General features: G+C 38.7%; 1 protein-coding gene across 1 annotated transcript in view; it reads right to left on the bottom strand.

The window, feature by feature from the left end:
* Positions 1–129: 129 nt before the first annotated feature.
* Positions 130–15,453, bottom strand: part of b4galt2 (UDP-Gal:betaGlcNAc beta 1,4- galactosyltransferase, polypeptide 2) — a 129,159-nt gene continuing 113,835 nt past the window's right edge. Inside the window, exons 6-7 of the mRNA XM_054596484.1 lie at positions 7,146–7,250; positions 130–321 (exon numbers count right to left, since the gene is read on the bottom strand). Of these exons, the coding sequence (XP_054452459.1) occupies positions 171–321; positions 7,146–7,250 (256 nt within the window). The 3' untranslated portion in view covers positions 130–170. The remainder of the gene's footprint in view (positions 322–7,145; positions 7,251–15,453) is intronic.

The following is a 15,453-nucleotide window of genomic DNA, read 5'->3' as shown; positions in this document are numbered from 1 at the left end:
AAGAGGAGGAAAGAGACCATGATGTGCTTGTGACTTTTCCTTATTTCACTCCTGCATCCTTCCGGATGTCTAGGATATGTTATCTCTTTATTTCCTCCCTAAAAAGCGCTCTTCTTCTTGTTTAGTTCCATCCAGTAAATGTGTGTCGACCCCCTCATCTTCCTCTCTCTCTAGCCCTTAATAGGCCGGGGCGGTGGTTTGCCGATCTCCACAGAGATATTTGTGTACAGAGGGTACCTCTTGACCTGAACCAGTCTGTAGGTCAGAGAGCTGATGCCGTCTTTCTTCATCGTGTTCTTCGTGTTCTGGATTTTGTTGAACCTGGAGGGTGAACGACAAAGAAAGGAAGAGAGAGGTGTGAGAGAGGTCAAGGGGAAATGGGGAGACAATGAGGCACATTTTATTAAAAACAATACAGATAAAACAAGTAAAATCTGAATTTTACATGAAAATCATCTTTATCAACACATGTTCGTGTTAGTCTTAGTAGGGATATACGTTATGTGTTTGCCTGCGGTATACAAGAGCAGAGAATAAATAGTTTTCTTGGGTTATTTAAATTAGCGTTCACATACAGTGTCCTTGTGTGAGTTTTGACCAACAGGTGGTGCTATAGAGCTGCACTGTGACTCAGTAAACAGTATTATCCATCACATCCGCCTCGGTTTGTATGAATTATGCTGGAATATCCTTCCCCATTGGCTGCGATTCAGCAGTTACATCAGAATCTGCTCTGGTTTTTTTCGTATTTAAGATGGGAAAATAATTCACACAGTGTTTCGGAGAGAGTTACACAGTGCTGCTGCCGTGCTTCAGTTCAATTTGCGATGCAACCTCTGGCATCAAAACAGATTCATAACACAAAACTCTGTCACCTTCGTAGTAGTATCGGTTCTTGCAGCCATGCATGGAAATGAGGTCGCAGTCGAGTGTCTAACAGCATGTTTACAACACTCTTTTCTTAAAAATGCCATTTTACGTGTGCGTACAGAGAAATAAGCTTGTTTTCAAAAGACTCAGACAAAAGACGTCTTCTTAATGATATGCTTGGACGTACAACTGGAGTTGACACTTCAGTCCGACACGGACCACTGAGTCTACACAGCCTTGTCAGAACTGACTAGTGAAGACCTCCCTCCTCCCCCCTGCATCCCCTTCTCCTCCTGTCTCTCGCAAATCAAAAAGAGCTTTAATGGCAGGGATGGTCACAGGAAAGATGTTGTCAGGGATCTTTCTCTTGAACAATATAGTACAATAAGATATAAATAGTTCCAAGGATTGGTACTTGTATATCTAAAAAGGAAGGGGAAATAGTTTGAAAGAAAATGCAAGGACAGGAAGGAAGAAGAGGAGGAAAAGCAGGCAGTTTGAACTGAAATGAAGGCAGAATGGCAGGGAAGAAAAATACATATCTGAGGAAGAGAGTGACAGATGGAGGGAGCAAGACATACTGATATTAAAACTAAAGGGAATGAGAAAAGAGAAAATCTTTGGATGAATCTATCAAACGGCGGAGATTAAGAGCAGTGAACTAATCCCTACATACACGCAGAGGATATGAAATGCGCATATGGCTAGTATATGTATAGTTTCAAATCTATTTCTCTCACTTTTATTGTGGAGGGCGAAACAAAGACATTCCTCCTTACATATTAATTAGCCTGGTTTTCAGAGTCCTAACTGGGCTAAGTAAAGCTCTTTTTAATTCCAGAGACGGTCTCACAGGGAAACATTTCTGGTTTAGGATTTCAACAATAGCTCGTCATGCCAGCTATCGAGGCTTATTTTGTTCTGGTGTCATATATTTTGAGTTGACCCTGTTGTAGAAAAAATGTCTCAAAGGAATAGTTTGACATTTTGGAAAAGACACGCTTTATTTGCTTTCAGGGATAAGAAGATTGATACCACTCTCACATTTATATCATAAATATGATGCTACTGTGAGCAGCTGGTTGGCTAAACGTGGCCTAAAGACAAGTCACACGGGGAAACAGCTGTACAAAGGTAAGAAAGTCCACCTGCTAGCCCCTCTAAAACTCTAATTTACAAACTATCTCTGTTTAATTGAATCCAAAATTGATCTGACAGACCGCTACCACCTGCAAGGTGAAGGTCATGTGACAGAAGAACACAGCGGTAGGTGACAGTAGGTATTTTAGTAGCCTTGCTAGCTCGTCTACTCGTACCATAGAAGAAGCTAAATCAAAACAGTAAATAAGTCAACGTTTCTAAAGCAACTAGAATTACTTCCTTGCGGTTGCCTCCACCAACCTAAATGTCAACAGTTAATCATTTTATCCTGTTGGGCATTCGTGTTAAATAGTTAAAATGTGAGTTATGTTATAGGCCAATGTGAGGTCAAAGGGACTACAGCGTTATCAGCGGGAACCGTCGAGAAACTCACATGCAATGAAAAAATACTCAGATAGACATAGCAAAATACTTATTTGCTGCTATAATAAATGCTCTGAATCTCGTATATAAAGCCTTTAAAGACGCATTTGTGGTAAATACAGTTTTACAGAAGCCAGTCGCACACACACAAACACACCCCACACACTCTGTATCTGCACAGTCCCAGGATGATAACATATGAATGGAATATTGAACAATGTTACTGAGCGGCTGATTCATTTGCAATGCATGAAGCGTCATTTTCTAGACAAGCCGTGTGTGTGTGTGTGTTCCTGTGTGTGTGTGTGTGTGTGTGTGTGTGTGTGCAAAGTGATACTTGGGGCTGGTGATGAATGTGCCTCTTTCTTACGTCCGCTGGCCCAATATCTCATTGCTATGCCTAACCAGTTTCTCTGAAAGGGCTGAGAGAATGGACTCCTGTGTGATAGCGTGTGCATGTTTGAGTGAATGTGTATGCATATATACAGTACCAGTCAAAAGTTTGGACACACCTTCTCATTCAACTACTTTGAAGAATCTAAAATATAAAACATATTCTGGTTTGTTGAGCATTTGTTTGTTTACCACATAATTCCATATGTGTTCCTTCATAGTTTGGATGTCTTCAATATTAATCTACAATGTAGAAAAAATTAAAATAAATTGAATGAGAAGGTGTGTCCAAACTTTTTTGACTGGTACTATATATATATATATATATATATATATATATATATATATATATATGTGTGTGCATGTGTGTGTGTTTGTGTATGCAGAAGAGATAGTAAACATTCATCAAACAGTCAAGACAACGCTTCCCTTGGTAAATGCTGGACATTACGCAGGTACTCCTGATAAACTCTCCCAAAAGGCTCAATCATTAATCTGAACCTAAACAGAAACACAACCTGAAGACAAAGAGCGGAAACAGGCCTCTGTGTGAACAGCATGGAACATTTTCTTTTTAGGTATTTCTCAAAGATAAATTGTTTGTAGCAGGTTGTTGCTGTAGATGCGATTGGTTTCTGCTTCAATTCCATTCATAATAAATGTGATTCCATATGTAAACATTTGTTGTATATGATGGTCCTTGGACCCTTACTGGTCATTTGAAGTGTTATGTAAGTCATAAATGGCAATTAAGATTTAGGTCCAGGGACCTAAATCTTAATCTAAGGGACCTAAAATTTCCACTTTCTCTTGGAAAGTCATAGACAGTCCATCATCGCCATGTCTATCTGTCAGTTCATAATTTTATCATGTTAGACATTTTTGTGAAATTTTGGTATGATTAATGCCCAAAAATGTGTTTCTGTTTATTTGTTTAGCTAGTTGCGCTTTATGCTATGCTAACAAGCAAGCGGCTCACGTTACTGCAGTGTTTAACGGTGGCACTGTGAGTCATTTTTCTCAAGAGCTTTTTCTCTGTATATTAACACCTCCATAATTATTATCGTTTTTACCTACAATGGCCTTAATATGACTTTGTCGGACACAAACCCTTCTCTCTTCCACCCACACTACTGCCATGAGGTATCCAATCCTCATTTCACAACTCCCCTGATAATCCTGAGCCTCCATGCTTTATCTAATTCCAAGTACCACTTCTTTTCAAAAAATCCTTTAAGCCAAAATTTCCGAGACATTATAGTGAGTATCCAAAAGGGCTTTAAAAAAAAGACGTTTGATCCGACTAATGGGCGGCTATTTTCTGCCCCTCACTACAGTTATGAATAATGGATTGGCCCCAAATAAATAGCGTCCCTGTTGGTGTCACCTCTTATTGAGGATGTCTGATCCACAGACCAGAGAGAGAGAGAGCAGAGCAACGAGCAGCAGGAGGAGGAAAACAGGAAGTGAGTATCAAGCACACACACACACACACACACACACACACACACACACACACACACACACACACACACACACACACACACACACACACACACACACACACACACACACACAAACAACAAACACACAAACACACACTTTCTTTCTAGAGGGGGATTTATTGATTTTGATGCAGGCGACTTGACTAGTCTGACCTAGCCTTCTCCCATCTCTATTGGTGTCATTCCAGCAAGCAATTACTGAGAGATCGTTGAATCCTTCTCTCTGTCTCTCTGACACACACACACACACACACTCAGACACACACAAAACGATGATGGATGACATGTTACGCAGGCCTGGTTATTTTAGACATTGTCACATTTAAGTTATTGCTGCCATTTAAGAGTATAGATTGTTAGTTTTACAGTTCTCATACTGGTTCTAGAAGGATCTCTGGCACATCGCTAGTTTCAGCAGGAGCTTGTTGCAGGTAAAAATGGGCTGATTTGCCTTCCTCCCACACATGTATAAGGGAACAGATTTTTATCTTTAATGGTTAGCATGGAGAAGGGCACACTGCAGGTGATTTGAGCAAATAAGGAGGCATTTAAAATCTGCAATAAATATTAGCTCAATAAAAGGTTTATAAATACAAGACCAGGAGGCGAGCAGAGCTTTTCTCCCTTTATCAGTTATTCTAATGTAAGGATCAAACAAATGCACAGCTGCACACTGCATTTTAAGTGCCAACTCAGGGATTTATTACACTAACTTTGTATGGATGAATGTGCCTCTACAGGAGTTCATAAACAGCTGAATGAAAGTAAGATATATAGCCATGAACACAGTTATGCAAAGCCATTAAGGATGATTTGATTGCTTTTAAAAATCTAAACCAAAGTGTAAAGTTGTGTAACTAAAAAATTGTATACAAAGTGGAATACCTCTCACATAATTTTAGACTTTGTGTAATGTTCAAACCAAATGGGCTATTTCATAAAACACAGTATATGCCATTTATCAAGAGACTCAAACAACGTATGTTCCATGGCTATATGCCAAATTAAAATCAAACATGTCACATGTTGTTTGGCTGTCACTGCTCTTTCACATGACTTTCATTTTTAATCTTCTTATAAACCATATTAGAGTCACAACTAAACTAGACCTCAACTTTGAACCCTTACTTAGTGAAAATGCTGTCAACAGTATTGAAGGCAATGACAGAGTTCACTATGTCTTCACTCTGACTGAGCTGTAGCAGCTATCGATTTTTGTATTGAGAGGCTCCGTTGCCTGGTCTATCCATCCATGAGAACATGGGCTCTTAGAGGAGAATAAACAGTGATAATCCACATTTAAGCAGCTTAATGTGAGGTGCTATACTCCTGGTGATTAATGTGTCTAGAAGGGCTCATCTCTGCATATTGGGTCTCATTCATCAAACCGTAAAATAACACGTTTATACAGGAAGCATTTTTACACATTCGTCTGAAAAAGCAATTTAAATGGGTGTAGCCAAAAGAGCAACATTTAAGCCCCTGAGCTGTATCTCTGAAAAGCAATTTTTGGTTTATTGAAAAAGTTTTGTCCTTGGCATTTCAAAATCTTCCAATCTTTCAGTGACACGAAAGGCCAAGCTGTGGTCTACTGTTTTTCCATTAATTTATATTCTGAGACAGTCATCTGATACTTTTTTGATGTCTTTTATATATGAAACCCCATCCTTATCTGCAGTCAACATCTAACAACATCACACCATGAGCATTCAGTAGTGTCAGTATTTATGTTACTTGCATTTTAACTGAAACCAAATTTTAATTAATACTGTGAAGACAAGTTATTACTATTGCATCTTTAAAAAGCATGTGTTTCCATGTCCTTATGTCTTTTGCATTTCCATAGCTTCATGCATTAATCTCTTAACATCCTGTTATGAGTGAAATCTTTCATCAGTCATAGGCAACTCCTCCAAAAAAAAAAAACCTGACCTGATTTGATTTCTGTTTTCTTGCGTTATGCTCAGATTTCTCTTTGTCTTAGATGTATAAATAGCAGTCACAGCAGTTGTGATATTAGTATTTTTTTTTGTGGTAAGGCATTTATTCAGGGCTGTAGCTACCATTAGGACACTGAGTAATTTTTTTTTTGGGGGGGGTTAGCAAACATATGGCAGGTATACTATAGGATGATTACAGTATTCCTGACTCAACATACTTAAAAGTTTGATTACAAACACCAACACAAATTTAATTGAATAAATAAAGGAGGAGAATTAATGAGAATTTGAATCATGACATCTGTATTTTAAAAACCCCTCTGCCATAAGCACACTAGATCTCCCAGGCAAATGATGCAGTTTGCAAAATAGGTCTATAATAAAAGCCAATTATAGTGTTTTATCTGCTATTATCATTTCACTTGCAGTTTCTTAAGAGGAGCTGCTCATTGGCCAACAGCAGGAGTGCCAGTACATGGCTCTCAGGTGTGAATGTGCACAATGTTAATGTGAAACAAGAAATACCGGAAAAAGGTCAAGCCTCCTCATTGAACTACCACTGCTTAAAGGCTAAAAAGACCTTTAACATGTAACTCCAGCAAAACTGGACAGAATGAAAGCAGGTAATATGAACGACCAAGGACATAAGGAATCATAATTAACTGCTTTTACCTCTCACTGCTGGCCTATTATTGTCTGTGTTGCTGATGTTTCAGTACATTTATCTGTAGCCAACTCTAATTATAAGGACACATTATTGATAGTTTACCCTTTGCAGTGCAACATAATCATAATTCTCTCAAATGGAGAGGAAAAGCTGGAAAGGAATCCGAACCGTGCAGCTACGAGACAAAAGCAGCGCGATCGATCCAAATGTGAAGCAGGAGAACGAGTTTGGACAATGATGCAGTACCTCTGTGGGTTGGGCTCGTTGTGTTTGTCTCTCTCGTGTTTAATCATTCTGTAGCGGCCGATGCGAACGTCTGGCCTCGACACCTTCATCCCATTCAGAGTGATCCTGCAACACACACACAAATACAATATCTGTTAAAGAGAGAAAGTGAAACAAACACAGAGAGAGCGACAAAAACAAAAAGAATTATGAAAAATAGAAACAAACTGAGATGGAAGAGGAGAGGCAGTTCACCTTGGGTTTTCATTAAGAAATGAATTTCGGCAGAAATGAATGAATATTTTCACTATCCTTTAATATTTTGTTTATTTTAATCAATTGATTATTCATTAAGTGTTTAAAATGTCAGAGAATAGAGAAACATTACAATCACTAGTTCAGCCAAAGGTGATAGGGCTACAACATACTTTCATTATTGATTGTTCAATTAATTATAAATAATTTGGTTTACAAAATGTCAGGAAATCGTAAAATAACAAATACACAATTATCCCAGAATGATGTGTTTTAATAGCTTGTCTAGTCAGACCAACATTTTAAAAAATAAAAGATCAGTTTAGTGTCAAAACTGTTTTTTTTAGAGGTTGGAATCTGAAAAGTTTTTCCTGAAAAATGACTTTAAACTTAAATAAGTGGTGGTTTACCTAAAAAGAATGTTTAAAACCTCTATCTATTAAAATATGCTTGTTTGACTTCTACAGCTGCTAATGGCGTTCAAGCTCACACTGCATTTCTTCACAGAGCACTCTCGGGGCTGTGTTTGCCCGAAAGAGTGCATAATAATTGCCCAAAACTCAACACATTGCAAACAGTGTTGCACACAAAAACAAACAAACAGAGACCCCCTCCTGGCTCTTACTGAAAAACCAGAAAAAGCAGAAAGAAAAACTCTGCTCAGAGACTTTCATAACACCAAGAAAAACACATTGTTCATCTTCGGGACCTGTGAACTTGCACGGACACCAGCTGGGGAGTATAAGACGAGGATTCACAGTGTGCCTCAGTTTAAACCAAGCATGAGATCACAATTTACAGACACAGGGGTTACGTTGTATTACTACTAAGATACAATACAAGGGCAAATCTGCACAGAGATTTATATCTAATGCTACAACAAATGGAGTGCGGGCAACACAAACAACAGATCTTTTCCACGTAAAGCCCGAGTTAAACCCAGGTGCTGACAGAGCCACTGATATTCGTACCTGCATTCATATAAAGGAAATGTGTATGTGTGTAGTGCATTCTTATTTGTCGCACAGCTCTGTGTCTTGAAAAGCATCCATGCCTGATATTACTCCTCAACAACTGCTCGTATACACTTCTAATACCTCCTCTCGTCTCCAAACACCTGGCCTCCTCCTTTCCTCCCTCTCCTATTCTCACATATTCCTCTCCCTTTATCTGCCTCTCCAGTCCTTCATTTTCTTCTCTTTCTGCTCTTTTATTCCGCCGTGTTTGACCTTTTTCTCTCCTTCCCATTTGTGGTACTTCCACCTATGGGTCGTTGAGGGCAGATACCAAATATTGTACCGTATACTGAGGTTAATAGGTACTTTGTGCTGTAGTGAGATGTCAACGATTCAGCGTTTCTTAACAGTAGTTTGGTGAAAAAGACGTAATTTGTAACCCATAATAAGGAATATATTTTAGGGTTAAGATAGGGTGAATCTTTTCACGGATAAATATTGCTGAAGGATTCAATGTAACTCAGCTCAATTCAATAACAAAATGAGAGGAGAGGAAATGTTCAAACTATTGGACCTGTGGTTAAGGACTAAATTCTTATTCAAAAGGAATAGTTCAACATTTTGTTGAACATGCCTCCTTAGCTTTCTTCTGGTTACCTGAACTGAAGCCATTAAACACAGAAGAAGGACACTACTTGACAGACAGTTAAACATGTATTCTTTAAAAAGTAGCTCCTATAAAAATCACAAATTGTATTTTTTTAAACTATGCGTGAGACAAGAGATACAACATGTAAGTTGGTTCGTTTTAAAGATTTTGGAAGGAGAATTTATAAACTTCTGAGGAAACCACGGTAGCTTGTTTCCTTCGCTTCCTCTGTTTATGCTAAGCTAAGCTAAGCTTACCTCCTGGCTGCAGCTCTAAATTTAACATGAGAATGGTATTGATCTGTTAGAAAGAAAGTAAATAAGTGAATTTCCCCCAATGCCAAACTATAGCTTTAGTGGTGTTGGTAGACATGTTTTTGAAGTTTGGATAGAAGCCAGGTGAGCTAGTTTCCCAGACTGCATGCTGGGCTAAACTAACCGCCTGCTGGCTCTAGCTCCATACAAACTTAAAAACGGTATCCATATTTTCGTCAAGGGTATTTCCATAAGTGTCCAGCTATTTCTCTTTTCAATTACCTTTAGAGTATGATTATTTTATAACTTTTGACAGAGCCAGGCTATCTTGTTTCCACGTGCCTCCAGTTTTTATGCTGGCTCGAGCTCCATATAAAGTACAGAAAGGAGAGTGGGGTTGATCTTTTCGTCAACTCTAAGATAGCAAATAAGTATATTTATCAGAGTTTCAAACTATTCCTCTAATCAGTCATCTTTAGAAGTGATGGTAGACATATTAGCTAGCTATTTACTTCTGCCTCCGGTATTCATGCTACGCTAAGCAAGGCTGTATTAGTTTATTGGCTAACTCTGTCTCTGCACTGTTCTTTGACTTCTATCACTCTTCATTTCCTCTCCTTCCTATTTCAGCTCATCTCTTCTATATCCTCTCATCTGTTCTTTCCATCTCTCTTCACGGCTTATGTCTTTTCACCTTCCTCATCTTGTCTTCTGTACAAACCAGTGAAATGTAAATAAGCCTGAATGTGGCCTGTGCCAGCAAAAGCACATCAACCCGTAAGAAGCAAAACCCAAACTCCATGAAAACAACCCTCCCATAAATAAATTCATCAGAAAACTAAATAACACATCTTTGCCCCTCTCTCTCTCTCTCTCTTTCAGTGACTTTGCTGACTTGACACATGCGTAGATGATTTCCTTTGTCAGTGTCTGCGTGTGCACATGCGAGCATGCATGCATTTGCATAATTTAGAGATTTATTATGGAACAAATATTGTGAGAGTAAGCAAGCCAGCCCTCTCCTTCTTTTCCTCAGCTTTCCAGTGTAGTGAGCTTAGTTATACATTATGCACAGTTCTGCATCTTTAATATAATCTTCTTTGTGCCAGTTGCTCTGCAGAGTGTGTTCAGCTCGACTGTGGTTATATCAGCTAGAAATGTGAATCTCTCTCCCTTCATCTGATCCTCTATGACTCTCAACATGTTAATTTAATATGTATAGACTCAGTCAAAGATATTTCGAGCAGATTCAAGGATTTGTTTGTTATGTTCTTTGCTGTAGAGAGCTATTTGTTGTTGGCTGTGATGAAACTTCTGGAGTGGTAGATAATATATATTACATTATTATTACTGATGGACCAATGTATCAACTGTTCTTACCGTTGTAGCTGGTCGCGGTGGAGCTGGTTTTAAATTCAGTTTTAATCCAGTTGCGGCATAACTTGACGATCGGGCCCCCCTGAACAGTCTCAAGGTAAAACTGAGGGTCCCTGAGAGTATTGATTAAATAGAAAAAAAAACTTCTGCTACATAACCTTTTCTCTAATATTTCCTTTTTTTTAATGTAATATTGAAGATATTGATGGACAGTAAAATAATAAAATCTAATTCATCACTCACTAAGCATTTGTGAAATGTGTAGAAGGTGAGGAAAACTGTGAGTCAATGTCTGCAAATAACATAATCAGTGGTGTCTGACAGCTTTAAAAAGGTGTGAATGCTGAAACACTTCAGACTAGTTTGTGCTTTAAGATTCTCTTCTCTTTTTTGAAAATTCTCATTTAAAAGGTGTAATATGCAACAATATTTCTTTAAAAAAATATGTATAATCTACTGACTGATGCAAAAAATAATTCCTCTCAATCATCTCTTAAGCGTCAATGCTGTGGAGAACCGACATCACTGTGTGATTTCATGTGCTTTTGTGTGTGTGTGTTTCCCCTGTCTCTCTGCTGTTTGTTGCTATGTGCGGAAACATAGACAGGCAGCAGAGAGCAGACAGGTAACAGCAGGTTGAAGCATGCCTTTGGCTGCATTCATTCAAAATCTGGCACCTTCCTGCAGGTTTGTGAGGACATGTGGGGGTGGACCAACAGCAACTTGCTGGTGATTATAACGATGTATTTATCAACTAAAGAGTCAGATATTTCCCTGAGGAGTTGGGGGAGACCAAAATAGAGCTAAAAGAAGATTTAATATTACACTTATATTCATCAGGGGTCATGGCATAAAATGAATGCTATAATGTTCTTCCGTATCTACAGGATGTGTATATACAAGCTTTAAGGTGAAAATATGTCAATGGGGTGTTTACAGCTTGTTGCGCTGACCCCTAGTGGACAAAAAAATGAATGAATGTAAACAAGAGTAACATAAATGCCAAAATGTTTGCGCATGCATTGGCCTAGCAGGTTTAATGTAAATGGTTTGATTGAGCCACCATGTTTTTGTCTTATGTCAATTACATCCATGGCTACAACAGTCAACTTGTGTTAGTGTATTTACTTTAAGTTGAGTCACAGCAGAAATGGGACTCAGGGTGATTTGCGTTACTACTACAAATGTGCAGATTAAAAAATGTACCAGTCAATAACTTGTGTGGTGAAATTATGAGAAGCAGTTTCAAGTCTGCGTGGCTACTTTTTAGTGTGGGAGATGCTAACGCTTCTGAGGCAATGGTCAACAAGATTGTAACACTTCAAGCATCCGCAATTTCATCAAACATTGGCAATCAAGTATAAAATCCTCAGAGAAAATGGAAACAGTTTTCTGGCTTCTCAAACATAAATTGATCAGAGTGTGATTGCTTTGGAAAAATGTCATCAGTGCTTCTTTGAAATCTGTATCTTTTGCTGCATTGATGTACCTCTTTGAGTCTCATAAAACACTCCCTGAGCTCTCCATCACATCATCTGTCAATATGAGACTTTGCATGATGATTAAACGCTGGTTATTCACAATAAGGAACAGACACAAGGCAGAAAAAGCTGTTATAATTCCTCACATACCCACACTCGAAAAAAATTCACATATTGCTTGATTAATGAAGCCCAGGGTTGTCTTGTCTAATAGGGGTTGTTTGGTTATAGAGGGACACTCTGAAACGAGACAAAAACTTCGGCTGTGCCCTTGTAGGGTTGTGGGCTTTTGTGTGTGTGTGTTTTTGTGTATGCATATATGTGTGTTGTAATGAGCTATGAAGTAACCAATCAAATGGCTCCTCTTCATTCTTGTAGACGGCAGTTAATTGTGTCCTTGACCGTAACTAAACTTCAGCTGGAGCACCAACAAACACACACAGACACACACACACTAACAGACACTTCCTCACACTCCCAACAACACATCAGTACAGTCATTATTTTTCACAACTCTGACAGGCAGTAGGCAGTAACATGGTGTGACAGCGTAGTGTGGATATTATGTAAGGGAGAGGACACTGAGGATACAGTGGAGCTGCAGGATGAAAAGCTTCAGCGTTCCCCTGTGTGATGTATATAATCCGGAGCTGACACATTCGACAGCCACCTCCACCGAAACACAGCGGGTGGGTGGCTGCTGTGAAATTCCACACTGTAGGGGACTTTTAAGCATTATATGACTTTTTTTGGAAAGACATTCATATGACAGGGAGCAGGAGGAAAAACATGGAGACTGATTCATGGCAAAATATGTTAAAATCATAATATGATAAAATGAGCAGTCTAGGACTAGACCATGTCTATAGAATTGTGAGTATTGTATTTGGTTTCATGGGTTACTTGGATCTAGATTACATCTGTTATTGCAAGTGGGTCCAATGATTGGGAGAGTTTCGCTAGTGTCCATTAAAAAAAAAAAATGGCTGCCACTGCCACTCGGGTGTGAGTTTATGATGGCCCAATATCCAGTTTTGTTTACAATATATCCATCTACACATCTGCCAAATGTGGTGCTTTTATAACCAAATGTTGCCCTATAACGCTCCGCTGTCACCAGTTTTTCATTTTATCTCTTTGATGTCAGCCTTACTGCTCTCGGTTCACTCTCCCAACACAATGTCAGAGAAGTATTAAGATAAATTCTTAATGCAAACCTTAACCTTTCATACTGCTGCTGTTTCACGTTAAACATGCTCAACTGGCAAAACGCAGAGTGGCTTTTATTGTGAAGCAGTCACAGAGGAGGCTGACTGAAATCTTGAAGGCTTACAACTTTAAATAAGACTATTTTGGTTTGATTGAGACATTACTCTGGTCATTGGTGGAACAAAAGGACTCGATAAAGCAGCTACAGTTGGACCCCTAGAGTGAATCCAATAAACAATATGGTCTACTTAACTGACTTAGGCACCTTGTCCATCTGAAAAGCTGTGGACTGTCCAGCACTCAAAAAATCTAACCACTAATATGATCTGCCATAAAAAGTTTTACTAGCAGCCTGAGGCAGAAGAGCAGTGTGTGTGTGTATAAAATAACCCTATTATAGTAGTTTTAGACAGTGGTCTAGAAACACACACACACACACACACACACACACACACACACACACACACACACACACACACACACACACACACACACACACACACACACACACACACACACACACACACACACACACACACACAAACACACAAACACAGACAGACAGACCATGGACCTATTTGATTGGATTAATCAGGAATTTTGCCAGCTCTCCCTTTCAATTCCCACCAGTGGAGTTAATTGCATTAGAGCAATGGAGTGGAGGTGAATTGGGAGCTAAGTCTGATATCCTGCCTCAGTTCTCTGCGCCTGCAGAAACGAGAGGATGAGGAGGAGTGGGTGGTGGTGGTGGTGATGATGAAGATGGTGGTGGAGGGCTGGAAGATGTACAGCAGAGAGAAAATAAAAGAAAAGTGAGGTGGGCGGGAAACAGGAGAAATATTTTTATCTCAGTGGGAACACATCTGGGTGCTGCATGAGTGAGAAACTTTCAAATGGCTTTTTTTTCAAATTGAAAGATTGCACGCTTTTAAAAAAGGGTTATTTAGGAGGTTAATGATATTGTACCCAATTAAAATGATTGAAATAAAATTATTTCTGTAAAGATGTCACGGATGACAAATCTGTTAATTTGAAAGCTAATAAAGTAAAATCAAGAAGGAAGGGAAAAAAATAACGTATTCTGTGCTGTTGTTTTTGCAAGAACAAAATATCAGTTAATGAGGACTATTATAATAAATATTTAAAATTTTAGTGATGTTAACATTTTTGGAGATGATAATTTGACAGGCTGTGAACACCTTTAAAAGGCAGCTCAAAAAACAACGGTTTACACTTGCCTTTGTTGTTATTTGTTTTGCTGTGTGTTGTTTTTACTCTACTTAAGTCTCTATTTCATTTTAATTTTATTTTGTTGTGAAGCTCTCTTTGGGACTGCTCTTGAAATATCATTTATAAATTAATTTAGTTATAATCTTTAATTCTGAAGGATTCAGGCAGGATTTCTTATTTTAGCTGCTAGCAAAAGCTTTGTCACAATGATGCAAAAGTACTGTATGATTATTACTTTCCCTCTTTTCTGGATATGTTTTATCCATGTTTTATGTAAAAGCACAAATTTATGTTTCAAAGGACTCAATCCTCGCAATTATCCTCTAATTAATCTGCAGAAGTTTGCTGACATTCAATCATTTTTTCCAGAAATAAAAAGGTGAGTATGATGACTTTTGGTCCGTTTCTACTCCACTGCTTCCTTACATGTGGATTTTCTGTACCAGCAGCTGCAGTTGTTGGCTGCTTTGCCCAAGCATACCTTCAGCTCAATGCTTAATTTCTCTGCACTTCTCCCTGGCTCTGTCTGTAGACCATTTTACAGCTTTTATGCATAATTATATCATGGTGTTAGCTGGAGGCAAAACAAAGGAAAGACTGGCGGTGAACACAAATCACCTGAGAGTACTGGGCTAAAGTTACACATCAAAGATGTCATCTTGCTGTGTTGTTGGTTGTTGCCAGCTAGAGTATCAAAGCTTTTCAGAGATGGAGAGAAAATGTTTCCAATACTTTATCTTAGCCTTCTGCTAACCTCCTCAGCTGTCACGGCTGCTGAACTGCAAGAAGCTTAGTAATTACAGAGACGGAGAGAAATAATGCTAATACGCTAAACTATTAGAAAGATAACGAGATGGCCTGTTAGGCTTACTTTCTGTAACTACTGTACCATGAACGCATGGTGGAATTAGCAAGATA

The sequence above is a fragment of the Anoplopoma fimbria genome, chromosome 3 (assembly GCF_027596085.1).
Source record: "Anoplopoma fimbria isolate UVic2021 breed Golden Eagle Sablefish chromosome 3, Afim_UVic_2022, whole genome shotgun sequence".
NCBI classification, from domain to species: Eukaryota; Metazoa; Chordata; class Actinopteri; order Perciformes; family Anoplopomatidae; genus Anoplopoma; species Anoplopoma fimbria.
Note: the sequence above shows the minus strand (reverse complement) of the source record. Positions and strands in the feature narration are given on the sequence as shown.